The sequence below is a fragment of the Colobus angolensis genome, unplaced genomic scaffold (genome assembly GCF_000951035.1).
Source record: "Colobus angolensis palliatus isolate OR3802 unplaced genomic scaffold, Cang.pa_1.0 Scaffold3, whole genome shotgun sequence".
Lineage (NCBI taxonomy): Eukaryota > Metazoa > Chordata > Mammalia > Primates > Cercopithecidae > Colobus > Colobus angolensis.
The window spans coordinates 24,078,576-24,102,028 of record NW_012116265.1 but is presented as its reverse complement, the minus strand read 5'-3'; the positions used below and the strand labels follow the sequence as shown (position 1 = coordinate 24,102,028).

Here is a 23,453-nt window from a genome sequence, read left to right as displayed (position 1 = left end):
ACTCTCTCCCCAGAGTACATATAAATGGATAGTATTCTCCAGAAGGCACAGATTTCTACTTACATTAACAAATGATTATCCTTCCCAGCAAAATGACTAAACAGAGCTCTAATAAATCAATTTGTCAATGGCCATTTCCCTTCAGGAGACAATATCCCCTGATACATTCTTGGCGAGTGCAAATATGACCTATGCTGAGTGCTTATGTCTATGGTTCAGAAAATCTTAGAGCTGGAAGGAACTGCAAAAAGGACTGATCTTGCCTCCATGCAAGGAAAGTATTGTTATTCTCAGTTTGCATATGAGAAAGTTTAGTTCCAGACTCACTAAATGACCTGCCCCAAGTCACATTATTAGGAAGGGATTGAGTAAGAACAGGGGCAGGGTCCCCCGGGTCACTCAGCTCTGTCGCCAGCAGTGCCCAGCTCTTTTTGAGCTCTGTCTCATAGCTGGACCTGGGCAGAAGCACTCCTAGGACACCTCTCCCTAGCTTCTGTGGCTTCCCACTTTTCCATGAGTACCTTCCTCCTCCTCTTCTGGAGGTTATATGGCTTCATTTCCCACTGAAGGTATAATGAGCAGGTTCTTGAAACATTGGACACCCCCCACCACAACTTCCTATATGCTCCTTTTACTCTTCACACCATCTCCTGCCACTGCTTATTACTTGTGGATATGTGCAGCCATTCAGAGGAAGTTCTGTTTCTCATCTCCACCTTTCTAGGCCACCCTGGAAAGTCTACTTTCTCATAAGCTACAAATCCTGAGAAAAGTCATTCTGCTTTCCCTTTTAAAGCTATCCAACTGGAAAAAGGACAGAATATCCAATTTGCAAGAGGGTTCAATGGGCAGAGGCCTTAGGGTAATAGAGGTGACAGAAGTGTAACACCCAGTTTCTGAAGGGCAGAATAGGGCAGTAACCCAAGAAGAGGTATTTCAGGAGAGTCCTAGACTGTGAAAAGAGATGACCACACAGAAGATATATTTTCTCCCACAATTCCTAGGATGTTTCTCCTTCACTGCTTCACCAGATTTTGGAGCTTAGACCTGTGACTAAAGACAAGTGGCCACTGCCCTGGGAGCTCTGCTTCTCCAAGATACTTTCCAGTATCCAAGCCATACTGACTCAAGTCAACTAGCCTGGGCAAGCCTCACACCATAAAATAGTCTATGGGCATTTAAAAAGATTGCCAAATTTCTATCAATTTTGCAATTTCAAAATTAAAGATGTGCCTGGAATCTGGTTATACAGTGAGACTGGCAATATAGTACCAGGGAACAAAGCCAATGCCAGTTGTTTTCTTGAGAATGTTCTGATTGGGCTATTGCTGCCCAGAATGGAAAGGATTGGTTTCAAAGCTCATAGACACCCTTCATATGAAGAAGGGAGGAAGAAGAGGCCCAAGCAGTTCTCTAGTCCTTCTTAGTCACAAGAATTCCTCCAAAATCTGGTATCATGAAATTCTGTCATCCCACAGCTCTACCAGCCATCATTTTGTGTTTCAGAGAACAAAATGTTCTGTGTCCTTAGCTCTTGTCACAAGATTCCTTGCCCAGAAACAATTTAAAGTGAGAAAACTGAAGAAGAGTTTGGAAGCAGAACCTGTCCAGTGGTGTCTGCTGATCCTGCATACCTGTGATGGAACCAAAGTTTGACATTAGCACAAACACAAGGAAACGTTGTAAAGTGCAGTACAGAAGGACAGAAAGAGATGGCAAAAGATGGGGTCGGGGAGGGGCAGAATACAGGAAGGTTACTTACACAGTTTCATCATTCTTGAATTCCAACTCCCCATACGTGTCTTCAAAGTCCTCACCGCCACCCTTGGCTGTCCCTTCTACTGTCCTAAAGGGGACAATGACTGTACCCCGGGCACCTGATGTCCGCAGAACCTTGACTTCCATAACACCAATACTCTCACTGACATGAATAGTATCACATTCAAAAGTGAAGATGCCTGCATGGTCATCATCCAAGATGGTAACTGTGGCCACACAAGGGGAGGCTAGGACAGCCCGAGGCAAGGGAAGACTGTTGAATATTGCTGGAGGCATCCCCTCCTCTGGCTGCTCCTCCTCTATGCGGACATTGCTCAACCTTACAAAGAAGTGTTCATCCTCCTCAAAAATGTCATCATCAATAATTCCTACGGAGAACTCCTTCTGGGTCTCTCCTGGCTTCAGAACCACCGTGCCCTCTGTGAACTCATAGTCAGCCCCTGCATTGGCAGAACCATCCTCTGTTTTGTAGTCCACATACATGGTCTTTGACATGTCTCCCCCTTTCCTCACCACTGTCAGGAGTACAGCCCCACAGTTCTCCAGGCACTGGTAAGAACACGGGTCAAAGAAGACCTTGGAAATAAAGTCCTCAGGCTCATCGGTATGCACCTCGCTCATGCTGGAGGCCTTCTTGGCTTGTTCTGCTGCATGTTTCTTCAGGATATTGCCTGCACCAGTCATCATACGGGTGGCTTGGATCCGGTAGAAGGCCCGGCTCTTCTGTTGGTGGGAAAGAGCATAGTAATTGGCCATCTCCACCAGCTGATCTAAGTCCTTCTCTGGGTGTTTTTGCTTCAGATCCTTGAGAATCCGGATCATCTCTCTGCGGGACTCATCCACTTCCTTCCCTTCCAGGGGCACCAGGTTCCCATCTAGAAAATGGGAATTCATCATTTTCCCATCCATCTCAATGCCCTTAGGGTGGTCACCCTCTGTCTCTATGATAATTCCTCGGTGTTTATCTGTGCGGTACTTTTTGTGCATGTATTTGTAGAAGAGCAGTCGTTTATCTGCCACCCAGGCCAGAAGGACACACACTGGAAAGAAGAAGAGAGTGAGGAGGCCCTCCCAAACCTGGACCACACCAGGGGAGAAGACTGCCAGAATCATATAGAGCCAGATGTAGGCAAAGATACTCCAAGCAGCAGTGATGAAGAAGACTCGTAGGTGCTTGATCTTGCGAGTCTCTCCATCTGGGATCACGTAGACACAGATGCCAATGATGATGAACATGTTGAAGGCTGCACTCCCTACAATGGTAGAAGGTCCCAGATCACCAGCAATGAACCCATGACCACAAACCTCAATTAAAGAGAGGAGTATCTCAGGAGCAGAGGAACCCAGGGCCATAAGGGTCAGGTTGGAGACAGTTTCATTCCAGACCCGAATAGTGGTTGTGCTGGTTTCTCCATTGGGTTTTTTAATTGTCACCTCTCTCTCTTGAGAGGTGATGACTTCAATAGATGCCATGAAGCGGTCAGCAATGATGGACACCCCCAGGAACATGTATATCAGGGCCACAAAATAGACAATGACCCTGGCAATCTTGTCCCCAAGGGAAGGGTTCTCCGGGTACCAGATTGGCAGGATGACACCCTCCTTGCAGTCCGATGACCCCGAACAGGACTCATTGTTCTGCCCTGTGCTTGGTACATCCCCTGAGCCACCAGCCTCTGCTCGAAGACCATTCAGGAAGAGTACAAAGGTAACTAGGCCAAAATGGAGGAAGGCAGAGGTGAGAGGCTGCAACCTTAACCACGCCATACACGAGACTTGGCCACTGGCTTCTATTGCAGCACCAATCGTCCTCCTGATAGGCCAGAGACCTAGAAAAGATCAGACAGGCAGGAAAAGGCATGAGGAAAAAAGGGACAGCAAACAGCAGTTTCCCACCAATACGACTGATGCTTCACCTCCAGTGACATATTGCACTAACATATGGGGCAGTCTCTCACTTGGAAAAATAGATGTCAATGGGAGGCACAAATAACTGCTCTGTCCTCCAAACCATCTGGTGGAGACTCCGTTGAAAAATGGCTTGAAATAGCTGGGAATACTGGGGATGGAAATGCAGCAATATCCTTCAAGTCCTGTCTCCCAAACCTCTATTACCTGTGAGAGTTATCAAGAAGCAATTTAAAATAGGCAATGTATAACCTGAATCTTCATCCCCATCTATACTGTTTCTGGGGTGTTCGGACTTCCTTACCCTGTTGTCATTATACTCAAGAATCTTGGATAACATAGGTTTGCAAGAGTATATTGAATTGAATTTTCATGGACTAGTCCCCGAAAAATTGAAAACCTTGCTCTGCATATAATTGAACTCCCTTGGAAAGAAACTTCCTCCCCGAATGCAAGACTTCTGGAGGCAAGCTATAATTCTGAGATAGCTTGGGAAATCAAAAGAGTTGATTCATAGTCAATGCCACCCACCCATAGCCAAACAGAGGCCCTGTAAGATGTGCCCAAGACCAAGTTCACAGCAGCTCTGAGCCCTCCAGTAAAACCTGCTTATGAGCAGTTTAAGCAGGCAGTAACAGGAAGATGACTATCTGCCAGCCACTCAAATTTCAAACCCAAACATGAAAAGGAACAAGTGGTAAAAATCATTATTAATAAAACATGCAAATGTCTCTCAGATAAGTTTTGTTAAACTGGAGACAAAATTTTGGGGGTGATATGCAGCCTCATCTACTGGCCTCAAACCACTAAAAGGTGAGCTTGAGCTCAGAAGAATGGGAAGAAATGCAATTGAAACTATTACATACTCATCTTACCACTCACTGCCTCATTTGGGTGGAATGAGAATGAAAATAACCATGCAATAGCTAAAAAAGGAGGGGGGATCTTTCTCCCTCTGCTACAACTGTGTAGGGTACCCTTGGTAACAAAGGAAAGCCGATTTGGATTTGTACAGCACCTTAAAGACTCAAAGTCTTCATCCCCCATATATGCTCCTTTTTCTCCTGTTTCCCAGCTCAGAAAATAGCATTTTCAGCCACCCAGTTACTCATGCTAGAAAGCAGGTGTTAATCTGCAAGGCTTCATCTCTCTTCTCTCCCTTATCTAATCACTAAATCCTCTCAACTCTTCCTCCATTTCTACCACCATCATCCCAGCCCAGGCCACCATCACTCCTTACCTCATGAATCTACTTCAGTAGCCTCCTAATGGAGCTCACCACTCCAACACTTGCTAGTTCTCGATTCCACTTTCCTCATATAGCCACTGTAATCTTTTTTTAAAAACAAACAAACAAACAGACTTAAGCAAATCACTCCCCTATTTGAAGCGCTTTAGTAGTCTTTTCTTGCTCTTGATATAAAGATCAGGTTCTTACGCATGACCTTCAAAGCCTTGCATGCACTCATTCCTTCCCACTCATCCCCCTTCATCCCGTCACTCTCTCCCTTATTACATTTCAACAACAATGGCCTTCATTTCACTCCTGGATTATACCAAGTGAATGTCCACCCCAGGACCTTTGTACATGCCATTATTCTCATTCATCTTTGAAATGAGGGTTTCTTCTTTGCACTCCCCACCCTTAATAATGCTTTAGATCTCATCCATTAAACAGTGAATGACATAAGAGCAAAGACTGTCTCTTCTGTTTATCATGGTATCCTGAGTGGTTAGTAGGTTCTCAGTAACTGTATGTTTTCAGAATGAATAAATGTAGTCACCAAGGAAGCTTCCTCAGACATCAGCCTTCTTTATTTTTTATCTGAACTATAGCCATTTGCTTTGCAAATACATATACATTTCATAGACAAATCCTGACTGGATTTTAGAGGCTATATGGGACCTCTTTAAATTCCCAAAGACTGTTCTCAAAGAGAAATTCTCTTTGGAACACAAAACATCAGGGTGTATATTGTCCCCATGAAGACCTCCCTCCCAAAGGGCTGAGGGTTAACTTGGTTTAATCTCTAGAGTGGCAGCCTAGTGCTGAAGCCCACATTCCCCATTAGTCTAGGTGCTGGGGGCATCTCAACAGGTGCTGGGGGCCTCTGCCATTGTCCTCACTCAGAGGAGAAGAGGTTATGAGGATGACTGTGGAGGAATAGAGTGGTTGAAGGTGTTCAGCATCCATCTTCAAAGCTTAAGAAAGCTCTTGTCATCAATGATGTGCACAGAGGCTTTCATTCAGAGGTTTGACACTCACCCACCCCAGAGAAATGTGGAGAGAAAAGGATCTTGGCTCCTCACTTTGACCTCTGAAAACCCTGACACTTTGTGGATTCCAATGAGCCCCATGCAGCGACAACAGATGGTAGGCACAGCTGAGCAGCTCTTTTATCAAGTGCCAACCCAATGACAGGGGGCGGCTGCTGTGAGAGCCAACCAATCCCAAGAGGATGAGCATCCATAGGGGAGGGAAGAGAGCTGGTCTTCCAGAGTAAAAGGACATGGAACATTGGGATGGTAGAATCATCTTGTTGAACAGGAGACTTGGAGTCCTATTTACCTTATGGACCAGGAGAATTAAGAAGGATGACAGTCTTTGTTCTCCTTTGGCCCTGTAGACACTCTGTGGCAACAGGTTTTTCTGGGGAAAGTGCTATCATATGATCAGAATCAGAGGCCAGTTTAAAAAGACTATTCCATGAGAAAATAAATGAACTGAAGGAAAAGATTAAGGAAAACAAGGCAAGGCTAGGTGCTGTGGCTCACACCTCTAATCTCAGCACTTTGGGAGGTTGAGGCAGGTGGATCACTTGAGGTCAGGAGTTCGAGGTCAGCCTGACCAACACGGTGAAACCCTGTCTTTACTAAAAATACAAAATTAGCTGGGCGTGGTGGTGCATGCCTGTAATCCCAGCTACTTGGGAGGATGAGGCAAGAGAATGGCTTGAACTCGGGAGGCAGAGGTTGCAGTGAGCCAAGATCACACCATTGCACCCCAGCTCGGGTAACAACAGTGAAACTCTGTCTCAAAAACAAAAAAGAAAAAGAAAAGAAGGCAAGGAGGTGAGATGGCTAGTAAATGCATGCAACAAGTTTTTGAAATTGAAGGTGGAAAATGCCTTGTGAATGCCCAGTTCCTCTCTGCAGCCCTGCTAGGAAATGGTTTCTGGCTGAGATGTTAGAGAAAGCAGGAAAATCTCTAATGACCAAGCCAGTGGTCATTTTTTATGCAATTGCCCCTGGCCCAGACACCAATTGAGATAGATTCCAACATCCTGGGGGTCCAGCTCAACCCTTTAGAGACCCAGATGATCTTCGGTGGTTCCAGAAGGCTATTAACCCCGAGGCATACTCAGGGATATGACTCAACTTGAGACCCTTCCACCCCCAGGACCACCCCAAATCATAAAGGCATTAATAACAGTAATTAGCATCTACAAGTGTTTATTGTGTGCATAATGCTGAGTGCTTTCTCATTTAATTTTCATAGCAACCCTATGAGGTTAGTAATATTTTTATACCTATTTTATATTTTGGGAAACTGAGTCTTAGCAAAGTCATTTATTTGAAGTACAAAAGAAATAGAACTAGAACTCACAGACAGATGACATAAAGTATGGCTTTAACCATCTCATTCTACTAAGCTGTACCACTTTGTTGTAGGACATCCATGGCCTCCAATCAGTTTCCAGTCTGATGTGGACTTAGAAGTAAGATGACTGTCCCACACCTGCTCACAGGAGAAACTTGCCGTTTCAATGCCTAGTTCCCAGGCTTACTGGGGTTGTTCTGGCTGCCTGCTGCAGCCTCCCAACAAATAGTCTCCTTCCCATCAGTTCAGTTTGACAAACATTGACAAAAGTCTGTGATCTGCTAGACCTGGTATTAGACGCTGGTGGATTAAATGAAAAAAAAAAAAAAAAGGAAAGAAAGAGTCACCGCGTTTGCCCTCAAAGGTACAATCTAGCAGAGGTATACAGATGTATAAATAGACACTTTTTATTGTAAAAAGAGGAGGTAGGGCAGAATGCTATGGGAATGTGAAGAGGGCACTGAGCCAGCCTGGGGATTCAGGGAGGCGTTCTGGAGGAGGTGATCCCTGAAATGAGACTTCAAGCATGAGTGAGCTTTAGTCAAAAAAAAAAGAAAGAAACTGGGAAGGGCATTCGAGTCAAAAAGAACAGCCCAGGCAAAGGCAAAGACATGGAAACACGATGGAAAAGGCTGCTGTGGGCATGGGATTACAAGACATGCAGCGTGAGGCAGGAGGCCCAGTAGATGAGGCTAGACGGTAGGGAAAACTTCACTCATGGCAAGCTTTAGATGCCGGGCAGAGAAGATGAGGTTTTATTCTAAGGGCAAAGAAAAGCCAATGATAGGGTTGTAAAGCAAAGAATGACATGGTATGATTTGTCTTTCAGAAATACCAATTTCACCTAAGGGTTTAGGACAGCAGTAAAGGGGCAAGACACGAGCAGGAAGGTCAGACAGAACTCTACTGCAAACTGAACAGATACAGACAAGCACGGTGGGCCTGGATAGATTCTGCTCATGATGACCGTCTGTCCTCATGTCACATTCCCCTCTCTCAGTCAGACTGATGCCCTGGCTCAGCCCCCAGCCTCTCATCTCTTTCCCAGATCATCTTCCTAACGCCCCTGAGGCCATCTGCAAGGTGTCTGTGTCCTCAGCAGTGGCTCCTGACATCTTTTAATATCACTGGCAAATTTAATTAAAGTCACCGTTCCTCCGCTCTTCCAGATCATTAATAAAACAGTGCCACCAGGACAGACTGAGCAAATTATCCCTCCTGCTATGCCCTCCACTTTCTCCAATGGGAACACTGCTCCGGGCATGTCACCAGCCTGGGTAGAGTTATACCTCTCTGCTTCTAAATCTGGGCCCCTGCACAGGCGTCATAGCCAATTTACATTAAAGTTTTAGGTCCAGCCAGGCTGCACTGGCTCTGATGTGTCAACCGAGTCCAAGCACACTGCCTATTCTCCTGCACTTCCTCTGCCTCCAGTGGGCGGAAGTCAGTGCAGTCCTGTCCTCGGCAATACTCCTCGAGAGCCACAGGAACGAAGTTTCTGACTCTCTCAAGAGTAGGAAAGATGTGACCTCCGCTGCTTAGGTAGCTTGATTGCCACAACTGGAACTTGTATCCAAGGAGGAAAATATAATGATATTAAATGTTTTTCTTGCGTTATTAATGTTTTGAATCTTCACAGTGAAGGAGGTGATATTATCACCACACCTGTATTAGAGATGGCAAATTGCAACTCGTAGAGGTTAGGGAATTTGCCCAAGACCCCAGTTAGTAAACAGAAAGGTAAGCATTTGAGTTCTGGCAGTCTACCTCCAGGACGCATGGTGTTACCACTGTGCTTGGCACACACCCTAGGTTTGAGGGCCCCTTTGAGCAAAGGCTCAAGGAGGGCAGGCTGAGTCTTTCTAGATGTAGAAGCCCCCAACAAGGTTGGAAGCTCTACATACAGGCAGAGTGGATCCATGGTAAAGCCCTGGATTTGAAAATGGACAAGAACTTCCTTTCCAGCCTTGCTCAATGAGGTGTGAGACCTTGGGAAGTCAGTGACTGTCAGGGCAGCAGCTTTCTCATCCATAAAATGCAGGTTTGGCTAGATGATCGCTATAGTTCCTTCCGGGTTAGATGATCACGATAGTTCCTTCCAGTCAAACATGCTTTGATGATAGGAAAGGAAAGAAGTGAAGGGACACATTTATTTTAGGTGGGCCCAGAGCCACGTGAAAACCAGGTGTGGAATTTAGAATCCCAGAGAGAGACCTCAGAGGATAAGAGAATAAGCTAGGAGGGGGTGGTAGGAAGCGGGCACCAGGGAAAAGTCAAGGAGAGCCTACATTCTGGATTTACCAAAAGCTCCTTGGACCAAATCCATTTTTTTTCCCATTAAGACCAAACGCTGTGCTAACAATTGCAGGTACAGCCATGAACCACTTCTCCAACCTCTGAGAGTTTATTTTCTGATGAGGGGTGGAGATAAACAAGCAATTATTCAATAATTGATTACAACTATGTCTTGAAAAGTAATATGATTTTCTTCTGCTGCTCTAAGCGCTCAGGTTGGTGGCTCTACAGCTGCCTCAACCTGTGTGGGCAGCGGCTGCAGTGCAGCAGGGCTTTTAATGTAGAGAATGTTGCAGTCATATGTGAGATAATATTATACTGTTCTTGCTTCTCTGATCTCATGCAATTGTCATATTTTGCCTTCTCTGAAGTCTCTCAGACCTTTAATGACTTCCAAACCATCTGACAGTTTCATGTAACCCTGCTGACATTCTCCCAAGTACTACTACACAAGAAGAGAAAAGAAAGCTTCCTAGACAGACCAGGGCATCAGCAGGCCTCCATCTCCTCATGCTTTATATGGACAAAGGACCTTTAAAAAGTGATGACAGCAATGATCATATATATTTATCAGGCGGCTACTCCATAGCCACACTGCTCTAGGCACTTTTATATCTGTTACTTAATACCTCACAACCCCACCATGAGACATGTCTTGTTATCTCTTTTAGAAAAGAGGAGACAGGGGCCTCAAAGATTCATAATTTACCCAAGGTCCATTAGCTGACCAGGTAGCAAAGAGGGGCTATGAAACTTGGTATATCAAATGCTAAAGTCTGCTTTTAAGCTCCAGGGGATGAAAGGGATGGTGGAAGAGTAGGCTAGGAATCAAGATCCCTTAGGTCAAGAACTTCGGGCTCCAGAAAGTTTTGTGTCTTCTGGGAAGCCTTCCCTGAAAATGTGTCTTCCTCTGATTATAAAGTGAGTCATTTATTCTCTTGGGTTCTTCTAACACTTTGGTCACCCATGAAGCACTTATCACACTGTACTGGGCATATCTGTTTACCTATCCATCTTCCACACTCTTCTGGAAGCCCTATGAAAAATTTCAACTCAATATAGGGAAGCTTTTTTTTTGAGGAGTCTCACTCTGTCAGCCAGGCTGGAGTGTAGTGGCACAATCTTGGCTCACTGAAACCTCTGCATCCCAGGATCAAGTGATTCTCCTGCCTCAGCCTCCCAAGTAGTTGGGATGACAGGTGTGCACCACCACATCGGCTAATTTTTGTATTTTTAGTAGAGGCATGGTTTTACCATGTTGGCCAAGCTGGTCTCAAACTCCTGACCTCAAGTGATCCGCCCACCTCAGCCTCCCAAAGGGGAAGCTTTTTTGTTTGTAACAATGAAACGTCACACTCTGTGAAACTCTATTGATAGGACGAAGAGGTTGAACTTGATCTCTGATACCCTCTCTGCCTCTAAAATTCTATGATTCAAAGATGACTGAAATGTGCTAGACTTGTGTAAACCAGAGGACTTTGCCCTCTGCAAATCCTTGACAGATCTGGGGAGTTACAAACACTGAGAGTGGGCCAGAAAGCTAGGAAGAGAGAGGGCTTAGCTCAGCTTAATTTAAGTTTTGTTTTTCCCATGGCTGGATCTACATCTGCATTTAAGTAATCCTCCAGTTGGAGACAGTGATGGAACCAGTATCACGTTCTAGAGATGGCTGTACATCTGAATAATCACGGAGTTCTAAAAAATACAGACATCTGGATCCTACTCCAGACCTAAGTTTTAAAATCTCTGGGAGAGGAGCCTAAATATTTATGTTTTTGAAAAGTTCCTTAGTTGATTTTAAGATACAGACAAGGTTGAAAATCCTGGGAGAGAAGAGAAGGAACCTCACCTGACTATGACATTTGCATCCCAGAAATTCCAGCCATTAGAGACTTTCTTTGGACTGGGAGAAGGACTTATAGCAGATCATGTACTGACTCACAAATCGGTACCACAAGACATTTCTATGCTCTGGACAAACATCTCACCTTCTTGAAATCTCACTTCCTTTCATACCTTGCCAAGAATAGTCAGCATCAATTCTCTTCCCACATAAGGAGATTTTCCCTTTGTCTTTCCCTAAACTTGCTGTCTACTTGGTTTATACTTGACTGATGAAATATAAAAGATCCATAATTCCCTTGTCTTTGTAGGAAAATGATGCTATTCATCCATTTTCAGCAAGTTGTATTTTTAATTATTTTTCCTTTCAGTGATAATATCTTAGGTCTACTTCTTCACACTTCCTCATGGCCTCTTTGTTCATTCACTCGCTTACTCATTTATTCATTCATGCAGGCATGCATGCATTTGTATGAAACCCAGCTTATGTGTCACAGGCTGACTTTCACTGAATTATGCTGAGAAGGTTAATTTGTTCCAAACTCATTTTTTTCCCACACACTCAAAAAAGTTAGAATATAAGTTCCAAGAGGGTAGAAATTTTTATCTGATATTTCTGTATCCCCAGTGCCTAAATCAGTGCCTGGCATATCGTAGATGCTCAGTATATATTTATTGAATGAATGAGTACATCGAATGAATGTGCAAAAATAGAAGGGATAATATCCAGTGATTTCTCCCATCTTTGGCAGTGTTCAAATTGGAGGCTGGAGAACCATCTGTCAGGGATGCTGTGAGCATGATTTTCTGAATTTGAGTAATATGAATAAAATATAATCCCTCTAGAGAAGCACACACTTCACTGGAGAACAGTGACAGAAAACCAAATAATTACAACGAAACAAGTACCAGATTTAGAAGCATGTGCAACGTGCCAAGAGATCACAAGAAAGGAAGGTATAGCACTGCTTGGGATCACTGGGGCCGGCTGCGTGAACCAGCTAACATTAGATCTAGGATTTAATGAATGAACAGGAGTTAACTGGGTGGAAGCCAATGCATCTCAAACAAAGGCCATAGGAAGCCCATGCTAAAGGGCATGGAAGCCTGAACAAGCAGTGTCTGTTTCCAGAAGGATGAGCAGTATGGCTGAAAGACTTGAGAGAAGCTGTGGAGATAAGTGAGGAATCGCTGGTAAGAGGCCTTGTGTGCCTGGCCAAGGAATGTGGGCATTCTCTTGGAGGCAATAAGGAAACACTGAAGGTTTTTAGTCATAGGAGGGACAAGATCAATGTTTTTCTTTTGGATAGGCAGCCTAGAGTGATGACAGTGTGGGAACAGGATAGATGAATGAAAGCAGAGCAAGACTGGAGGCAGGAAGACCAGTCCAGACTCTCCCAGGACTGGGGTGAGAGGCAATGGAGACCTGAACCAAGGCAGTGGGGGAAGGGCTGCTGGAGAAGGCTTGGATTTCAGAGGCACTGAAAGGAGAATCCATGTAAGTTGGAGACCAATGGAAACAGAAGATGATGGTGAAGAGGAATGAAGAGGCCTAGCAAGGACCACACCACATCAGGCCCCTTCCTCCACTGACCCTGCAAAGTTCATCCTGATCCTGAGATCTCCAGGCCCCAACGAATGGAAGCTGAAGGAATCAACACGAAACCATCCAACTTAGATCTCTTCTTAGCTTTAGGACTTCCTGTAACTGTGGGACAAATGGAACCACACCAAGGCCTTAGAGTGTTCCTCAGTCTAGTCAAGGGAATAACCATTTGTGGATTCAGTAGATGAGACTGTGATAAGTTCTGGAGATGCACTGATGAAGCAGGTCTGGTCACCCCTCTGGAGTGACACACAAAAAGGTATATGAGATCAGTATCTAAATGTGAGCAAAGGGTTTGGGGATTTATGAACACTGCCTAAAGATTGTGGAGTTAGACATCTCAGATCTGTTTCAAATGACTGCACAGTTTCACACAGGAAAAAATGAACCCATGGAACATATTGCTCCTAAGAAATAGTGCTAGCTAGAAAGATAAGAATTACTTGTAAAAGATCCAAAATATTGAGATTAACTTCAAGTTAATCTAGAGTAGCTACAAGAAAGCCTGATGCTGTTCATTGATTCATGAACGAAAGTATTTGTTGAGCACTGTAATGTGCCCATCACAGTTGCAGGTTCTTTGAAGATCATTTCTGCCTGGATGCATTCTCAAATTTATTGAGTGCCAAATACATGTCACGTTCCATTCTAGTTGCTGGAGATTTAATATTTAATATTAACGTCTCTCACCTGGACTACTGCAACAGCTGCCAACCTTGTTCCACCCCTTATAATCTACGTTCCACAAAATAGCCAGAAAGTCTCTTTAAAATGTAAATCAGATAGATCATGCCATTCTTTGTATCCTCTCTCTTTCTGTGGCACCCCACCTCCTACTGACTTCTCGTCTAGCTTCTAACTCGCTGACCTTTCAAATCTCCTACCATTTTGTTTTGCTCCATCCATACTCCACTCCAATCTAGATGAAAAACTTGGAAGTTTCTAGAACAGGCAAGCATGTGTCTTAGGACTTTTGCACCTACTGTTCTCTCTACTTGGAACAACCTTACCCTAAATATCCACAGAGGTCACTTTTAAGTTTCATTCAGGCCGTAGATACCCCTCTCTGAGAGACTTTCCCCCACCCGTCTTATCTAAAGGCAATCTTTCCCATCAGTACTCTCTTGTAACATCACTTTTCATTTTCTTTATACCCCATATGCACTTGATGAAATCATCCTTGTTTTTGTTTGCTTGTTTACTAGTTTATCATCAAATATATACTCCATAGTAGCAGGAATCTCGTCCCTTTTGTTCACCACAGTATTCCCAGTGCCTTGGCTAGTGCTGGCAGAGGGAGTACTCAGTAAGTATTTGTTGAATGGATGCAAAATGACTCTACAGGAGTTTTCATTAAGTGATTCTGGAAAGATGCATCTAGGAAGAGACTTCAAACTTCCCGGCAAGCCTTATGGTTAAAGCCAATGACCTCAGAGTGCAGATAGTTTTGTTCATTCTCAAGAACCAATGGGACCACATAATGTTTGGACAAAAGTCACGAGTCTAATTCTAAACACAACCTCCTCTCCCAATCCTAGTCCTCTCATTGGCACCTCACTTTTCCTTCAGAGTATGGCATAATGATAATCGGCATTTATACTGCATCATTCATTCAATAAATATGAAGCAATGCTATTTGCCAGGGGTTTACAAAGATCTTCTCACTCACAGGATCTTACTTAATCCTTCTTGTGAGGATGATCACACAGAAGAAGAAATTGGGGCTCAGTTTATTGCTGAGTGTTTCTATGCCAATAAATAATGGAGCCAGAACCAAACTTTGGTGCTCTGAATGCCAGATGTCTCCTTTCAGCAGGCTGAAGGAGTGTGTCATGTCGGGAAGAGCCAAGAGAAAGCATCCCCTGCAACTGAAAGGAAGTCAGGGCTGGAGTCAGAGGAGCAAGAAACCCAGGGCAGCCTCAGGTAGACATTGTTCCTGCCCTTCCCTGTTGCCAAGAGAGAACCACCTGGGCTCTATCTTTTGAAGTTACCCACGGGGGAGGCTGACATCTTCTGCCTTGTTGCAAAGCCATCAAGGGATGCTGGTGATCAGCCTCCTTTATGTACATAGTTCTCATACTATTCTCCAGAAGCCAGATGTATTTTAATGCCATTTAATTTATTTTAATTTTTTAAATGTTGAAATATGGAATTAAATCATAACATTGCCTGATTGAAGAACAAATAAAACCTGGCAAGCAGTCAAAGTCATCTCTCTGAGACAAGTCTGGGTAGTTCTCTTGTATAATCAACCCTAGGGATGCTCTGGGCCCTCCTATTACAAGGGGGTGCTAGGAGCAGATTCCTCAGACTCCCAGCAGGTCTAGCTACTGTCTTCACAGATGTGCTCTCCCCTAATGATTTCGCCTTGAGGTTGATTCCTCTATTAGTTTCTTTTCAGGGGCGAAAAGGCACTCGCTCAAGAGGATTCTTCCTGTCTCACTGGGGAGGGAGTACAATGGTATGTTTGTGGTAGGTGGAGCATCTGGAAAGCTGCTGAGCAGAGTGGTTTGACTAGACTTTCAGCAGAATCTACATGGCTCTAAACACATCTTTTCTGGGGGCTCTATGAAAGGCAGAAGTGCAGGAGTTGAGATAGGATGTCTGGAACATTTGGGAGCCTAGAGCACTACTAGTCATTCTGAGAATGCCCTAGAATACTGCAGTGGGAGCTGACTGGTGACTGCACATTGAGGAGTGCCAACCTGGGGCCCTTGGGGCACTCTAACCAATTAGGGCAGCTTACAGGCTGGACAGCTGAGCTGACTGGCCAGGTTGATCTCTAGAGACTCAATGTGATAACAGATACACTAGAGGCTTCAAGTTACAGTTGGAAGTTTCTGAAATGAAAGATACTGTCAGCACTAAAAGTATTCTCAGCAGTAGACAATCTGTATGCTATGAAACAAGACTCACAGAATACAGAATTGTCAGGTCAGGGAGGAGCATAAAAGTCAACACATCCAACACAAATTCTTTTGATGGATAAGGAATCCAAGGCCCAGAGGGCAGAGGTGAGTCTCACCTGTGGTTGTCAGAAGTGATAAGAATTAGAACATAACCTTTTATCACCAATTCGTTGCCTCCTCTGTTACACCATTTTCCTGTCCCTGGTTTGAATTTTGACTCCATCATTGTCTTATCTTTGGAAATAGTATAGATCCCCTTTCTTGACCTTGTTTCACCTGCTTCATGGGTGAGGGAGTATATTCACTCCAGTTTTTCATTGAACACCTACTGTCTTTCAGGCATCATATGACATAGAGTGGGAGACAGAAAAAGCACTTGCTCCGGGAGGGATGGTAAGCCACATGCCAAAAAAAAATAAAAATGCATTTCAGAAAGTGTAAAGGGCTAATAAAAACAGATGTCACGTTATTAAAATTCACAGGAGGAAGGGACAGCTTCTCCATAAAGCCTTCCCATCAGGAAGAGGCATTTGAATTGAACACTGAAGAACAAGCAGAAGTCTTAGGGGACGGTAAACTGTGAACAAATGCACAAAGGCAGAAAGGGCAAGGCAACTGTAAAAAGTGAGGCTAGATATGGAGTGGGGCACCAGCCCATACAGGGCCTTGAATACAAGGAATTGCAAAAAATGGAATGCCCTTCAAAGTTTTTTACGCAGAAAAATGGTAAGTTTACAAGGGCATTTTGGGAGGTGAATCTTGTAACTGATTAAAATGAATTGAAAGAGGGAAAGGTTGAAGTTGGGAAGATGGCAGAAAGCTGTTTTTTTACAGTATAATAATAGTAACTACTTCGCACAGCCATGGTAAGGACTAAATGGGAAAATCAAGGTAAAGCACTTTGCAACAGAGTAGCTGACAGATGGTAAACACACACATATTATTATTATTTTTATACAAGAGGTGATAAAATCTGCACTTGAGTAGTGGTGTTTGAGATGAAGAAGAGGGGCACAGGCTTATAAAATACATCAAGCAATACTTGGGGAACAAGGGAGATGAGTTCAAAGATAAACTTGGAGGTTTCAAGTCAGGGTGACTGGAAGTTTGTTGGTGCCATCAACAAGAGAGAAAGTGGGAAGTCAGGAGGAGAAGCTGCTAAGGACAAAGATGATGTCAGGTTAGTAAAAATTCAGGAGGAGTTAACAGGACATCTTGTTGGAGATATTTCCAGCCATGTGGAAATCAAGACAAGAAACAAGACATCCGGCTTGGAGAGCTAGAGTCACAGACTCTGGGAACTATCCACACTGCAGTAACAGCACAAACCATTCAGGGAGACTGCCAAGGGATAATGGAGAAAGGAAAAATTGGGAGAGAGGAGAGAATCTTGGAGTGGAAGTGGAAGAGGGGCCATGTAGAGGTAGTGAGACTTACAGAGCTCTGTGTGAAAGAAGTCAAAAGAGGAAAGACTTAAGGAGCTACTTGTCAATATTATCTGATGCAGGGAGGGAGAGAGACAGAGAAAGAAAGAGGGAGGACAGCAGGCAGCTATTTAGAATAAGTCATTATATTTTGGGGAATAAGAAGTCCTTGGTGGATGAGAGTTGGGGAGAAGGTGGAGAAAAGTGGGAAGTGAGTGGATGAATGATGAGAAAATAGGGACAAACGATCAAAATTGCAAGAGTTTGTTGAAGGCATGACGGGGAAAGAGTATAATGGGGAAAAGGAATTAGAGAAGTGATACTCTTTTTAAGACAGGGTTTGTGGAGGGAGAGGATTCTGTGTTGAAGGAGAAAGACACTTCAGATAAGAGGTGGAACTGGGGCAGTTTACCAAAGTAGGGCAAGGGTGAGCTCCTGGGCACTGCAGGAAATGAAGCATTTTGTTTTTGTTTGTTTGTTTGTTTGTTTGTTTTTTACTCTAAGATTAGTGACAGGGAAGGATGAGGAACCCAGTGGATAAATCAGGGTGCAAAGGAAGAATGCTGACCAAACTCACACTGTTTGGTTTCATTCTTTTGGACTTTGAGGTCCTCTCCTGTTGAGTGATTTGGAAATTATGACATGGAAGCCATGGCAGGAGCACAGCTTCTGGTCCCACTTCCAGATCTAGTCCCGACATGACCCAGCATTCCTGAACACAACTAGGAAAGCCCTATTTGTCATTCCAAATATCGAGGCAGTAAATGCTATTTGGTCTGTTCCAAATTACATATTGATGAAACAGAGCTGTTTTCTTCTTACTAGATGCGATTCTGTATGCCATATCCAAGTACCCTGGATTCTAGAATTAGCTTTTATTCACTCACCATAGTATTTTTAAATACCCACGTACATACACATGTGAGTCTCCTATCTAGATGTCTTACTCTATAGTCTCCATGGACCTAAATTCTTACCCTTCCAGGCTCCTTCTTCAGGCCTCTCTCAGCCTTCACGGACCTCTCCATCTCAAATCTTTGAGAGTTTGCTTTGCTCTGCAGTTCAGTCGGCCAGGAAATATGTCTTACACTCTGTGGAGCCCTTTCTCTTTTCCCCTAAGGCATCTGCCCAGTGTTGAGTTTAGAGGGCCCATTCAAAACACTAATGAACAACCAAACATAAACCAATCTCATTAGAGAAAATTAGTGAAACGCTTTCCTAGAAGGGTATCTCTGGTTTGTGTGGAGTCCTAATTAGGGAAAAGAGGTCAGGCTGGCAGGACCAGGGGAAAGCAAAAAGAGAAAGCAGATAAGCTGTAAGTCTGCCTTTTTTCATGGTCCAGGACACATAGCCCTCCTGTGCAAATAACTCACAATCTTCCTGTACCCAGCTATCACCAGACCATCGGCTGATAGAAAAGTGCAAGTTAACTCACTGCAAGCTTGGCATTATCAGTACTGCACATAGCTCTCTCCAGCACAAGCCCCATCCTATAAGTCCCCAGCAAGCCTTTGTCTCCTTGTAGTCAGCTCTTTCTTTTCTTGCTGACCTGCCTGTTGCTTCCTTCATACTATCTTCATACTTTCTCTAATAAATCCGACTTTTATTTTTTAACCTACATACTTTTTTAACCTACATACTTTCTCTAATAAATCTGACTTTTATTTTTTAACCTACAACCATCTTGGTAAATTCTTTTTACCTCCCATGCGACACTGCCCCAAGTAGTCGCCACCCGTGACAGTCTGTACATTGAAACAGAAAGAGGAAACCCCTGCCCTCACCTTCATAGGCTGCCAGGACCATACACGTGGGTTTCTGTACAGTTCCCCTTTACCTCCCTCTCTCCTACGTTCCAGTTTCAGTACACTATCTAAAATGCAAGTCTGACCTTTCAAATCAGTAGTCAACATTTTCCTAACCCTGCATTGGAAACTCAGTGGAAATTCTTAGCGTGGAGTACAAGCCCTTCAAGGTTTGACCCCTATGCCTTCTCCAGACTTAACTCCCCTGCATTTTAATCTCTGTCTTCAGTCATTTGGAAGAGCTCTTATCTATGTTAGGTCTTTACATACTAATCCCTTCACTCATAACACTTTCTCCCTCCACTTTCCTCTCCTCTTTTCCTCCTCTCCTCTTTTCTTTCACCAAAGCTAACTCCTACCCATCCTCCCTTTCTGGGCTTAGCTGTCTCTACAAGTCCTCATTAAGCCCCTATGAAGAGGTGCTCCTCCTATATGCTTCCATTATCATGGGGTTTACCCTCTACTGGCAGAAATCACTTTATACAGTAATTGTCCATTCACTAGCTGGTCATCCTTGCTGGAATGCGTGTTTATGAGGAAAGAGGCCATTCTATTTTATTTGCCTCTCTACTTAGCACATGCCTGGCAGAGTAGGTGGCTGTTGAATATTTATTGAATAAATGGCTAGCTGAGTGAATAAATGAATGCTTTTTCTTTTGGAGTCCAGTGTTTTTCTGAGCCTCATCACATATTTGAATCTCTTAGGCAAAGCAACCAAGCTTAAGTGAAGGGGGTTATTGCTTTTTTTTAAATTATTTTTTTGAGATAGAGTCTCGCTCTGTCACTCAGGCTAGAGTGTAGTGGCACGATCTCGGCTCACTGCAACCTCTGCCTCCTGGGTTTAAGCAATTCTCCTGCTTCAGCCTCCCGAGTAACTGGGATTACAGGTGCCTGCCACCATGCCCAGGTAATTTTTGTATTTTTAGTAGAGACAGGGTTTCACCATGTTGGCCAGGCTGGTCTTGAACTCCTGAACTAATGATCCACCTGCCTCGGCCTCCCAAAGTGCTGGGATTACAGGCGTGAGCCACTGCGCCTGGCCCATTCCTTTCTTTTTATCTAATCTCAATAGTTTGAAAAGAAGTCCAGATGTGTGATACATTTCCCAAATCCTGATCATGGGCAATGACTGAAGCATGAAGGCTGGGGAACATGCCCACTATCAGTGCCCATAAACAATACCAACAACTGTGCCCAGAGAATGCAAAAGGAACCACCCTGCACAGGCACACGGCAGGGCTGGGGGAAGAGGACAACCTATCAGCTTTAGGGTCCCATCCCTTGGAGGAGCACAGGGCATGGGAATAGTTTTAACAGGGTCAGTTCAGTAACCATATTCTCCCTTCTCCCACCAGGAAGCTGTAGGTGGCAGTGTAAAGGAGAGCTCAGAAGAGCAGGAACAGAGAAGGAAAGAATGTAATTGTTCCTCTAATTCCACTCACTCAACCAACATTTACTGGGTACCTATCCTATGCCAGGCACAGTGCTAGGCCTTGGGGACACAGTTTCCTCCCTTTGTGGAGTCTGTTGTCTAGAGGTGTGCCTGGCATTACTTAATCACATACATAAATTTAATGCGCATCTTTAATATACTTCAAAAATATAACTTCAGATTACGAGTGTTCATGAGGAAAGGGTCCATTCTATTTCATTTGCCTCTGGACTTAGCACATGCCTGACAGAGTAGGTGGCTGTTGAACACTTATTGAATAAATGGCTAACTGAATGAATAAACAAATACTTTTCTTTTGGAATCCAATGGACTCCATGGCCAAATATGGCTTGGGTGTGTCCTCATCCAAATCTCATCTTGAATTGTAGTTCCTATAATCCCTACATGTCTTGGGAGGAAGCCAGGGAGGTAATTGAATCATGGGGGCAGTTACCCCCATGCTGCTGTTCTTATGATAGTGAGTTCTCACAAGATCTGATGGTTTAACAAGGGGCTTTTCCCCCTTTCTTCGGCACTTCTCTTTGCTGCCGCCGTGTGAAGAAGGACGTGTTTTCTTCCCCTTCCACCATGATTGTAAATTTCCTGAGGCCTCCCCAGCCCTGTGGAACTGTGAGTCCATTAAACCTCTTTCCTTTGTAAAGTACTTGGGTATGTCTTTATTACCAGTGTGAGAACGGACTAATACAGATGTATAATAAGCAGGGATCTGGCCTAGTCAGGGAGGATATGAAAGGCTTCCTTGAGGAAGTAACTAGTGAGCTGAGAGCGAAGCTTGAGTAGGAGTACTTTAGGAGTATGTTGGGAGAAAAATAAAGGATTCCAAGTGGAGGAAACTGCATGAATGGCCTTCCCTTCTCCATCAAGTTAAAGAAAGAACCACTTCAACCAAGTTCAGTTCTATAGGCCTTATCTGCTTCTTCTCAACCTAGTATCTACGTTTTATTTAAAGAAAAAGGAGGCTACAAAGTGGACTTGTATGAGGGGACTGCTGCTGGGCATTGTAGACTGCAATGAGGGGCTGGGTGATCAGTCAACATCTAGTTACCCTAAGCTCTGACCATCAGCCATTCTCCTCTGGAGACCTGCAATGCATGAAGGGGCAGGTTCCTCTCAAACTTGAATCCAGCCAGTGAGGCCAGCAAAAAGAAGCCCCGGCAGGAGGCCAAGAGCCCAAAAAGGGTGAACTGATCCCCCTATTTCAGGAAGAGCATGGCGCAGCAGCTATATTTGAAAATCGAGGTAAACAAGAGCTCAGCTCAAGTGGATGGGGCACGACAGCTGTGGAAGATTAATCACACGCCGCTGCAAGTCACCGGGTCGCCAGGGGCCGAGGAGGCTTCCCTTTTGGTGCCCCACCAGAAGGCCGGATGTGTTCTTATCACGTACCCACATTCCACCCTCCTCAACTCCCTCCTCCCCCCACCCCCTTCGGATGTTTCTTGACCACCCAGGAGCTTGGCGGCGCCTGCTGCAGTCTGCGTTTCTGATAAATTGAAACCAATTTCAATTCTTCTGCCCGGGAGACCTAACCGCCAAATGCGTTCAGAGGTTTGTTTATTAATCGCCAGGAAAGGAGAGAGAGAAGAGAGAGAAAGGGGAAAGGAGGAGAGAAGAGAAGAGAAGGGTAGGGGTGGGGGGCGAGGAGAGAGAGAGAGAAACAAGCTGCGATGAGCAGGTAAATTTATGGTACTGCATTAAAGGCATTTCTTCTATTTAACCCCACCCCGCCACCACCACCACTACCACACGGTTAAACATAAAACACAATGAATTAAGACGAAAAACTGCTTTTTCCCCCGGAGCAAATTGCTTTCATCATCTCTCCCAGTGGCTCCGGTCCTCTGGGCAGGTCAGCCAGGGCCTGCAGGAGCAGCAGCGCTAGCCTCTGAATGAGGGCTTTGGCTGTGTGCGTGTGTGTGTGCGTGTGTGTGTGTGCGTGTGTGTGTGTGTGTGCGCGTGTGTGAGAGAGAGAGAGAGCGTGTGTGTGTGTGTGTGTGTGCGCGCGCGCGTGTGTGTTGGGGGATCGGGGGAGGGTTAGTTATATATTTCGATTCTTTCCACCGAGCCCCAGACCACGCAGACCACCAGGGGCTGGAGAGTGCAGGACTTGAGAAACCCTCCTTCTTCCCCGCCCCCTTGGCCCCAGCGGTCGGTGCGCTGGGGCTGCATGCAGCTCCCGACCCGCGGCGGTGGAGTCCCGAGATTGGGGTGAGCGCGTGCGTGCGTATGTGCACGCGGGCGCGCGCGGAGTGGATAACCAGCTTCCCTGCTAGCCCCCAAACCCGGCGGACACTCACAGCACCAGAAGCACAACACGCCCTGGCCCAGGCGGCACACATATGCCCACATGCATCCAGCACACAACACAGCAGTCAGTCTCCCCAAACAGCACCCGCTACCAACCCAATTTGCTCACGATCCAACTGTACTCATCTGCCCAGGCATCTATCTCTCTTTGCCCCTCCCCACCCGGCGGCACCCTCCCGTAGACACCCACTCTGCCAGATCTGCCCCCCCCAACACCGCATACACAATGTACACTTTCCGGGGCACCCTCCCCCCACTTCTCTTGGCACTAAATCCACAGGAAGGTGGTTCATATGAATGATCTTGAGAAATAACTTAACCCCGTTATTCACAATCAGGGCTCCTCTTAGGGGCATCCCAAGCCCCCCAACCTCTACCTCCCATGGTTCGGCTGCCTGCTAAGGGGGAAGGGCAGGAGGCTCACCCCATTACTCACCGTTTCCTCTCGGCCTCCCGAGCGGAGTGGGCAAGTGAGGGGGGTGAGGAAGGTACGCGATGCCCCCGCCACCGGGCGCCTCACCGGC

General features: G+C 45.1%; 1 protein-coding gene across 2 annotated transcripts in view; it reads right to left on the bottom strand.

Moving 5' to 3' along the window:
• The window catches only part of SLC8A3 (solute carrier family 8 (sodium/calcium exchanger), member 3), a 141,917-nt gene extending 118,465 nt beyond the window's left edge, over window positions 1-23,452 (bottom strand). For both annotated transcript variants that reach the window (XM_011949653.1, XM_011949652.1), the window contains exons 1-2: window positions 23,366-23,452; window positions 1,763-3,608 (exon numbers count right to left, since the gene is read on the bottom strand). In XM_011949653.1, coding sequence (XP_011805043.1) covers window positions 1,763-3,546 — 1,784 coding nt within the window. In that variant the 5' untranslated portion in view covers window positions 3,547-3,608; window positions 23,366-23,452. The remainder of the gene's footprint in view (window positions 1-1,762; window positions 3,609-23,365) is intronic.
• Window position 23,453: the final 1 nt, after the last annotated feature.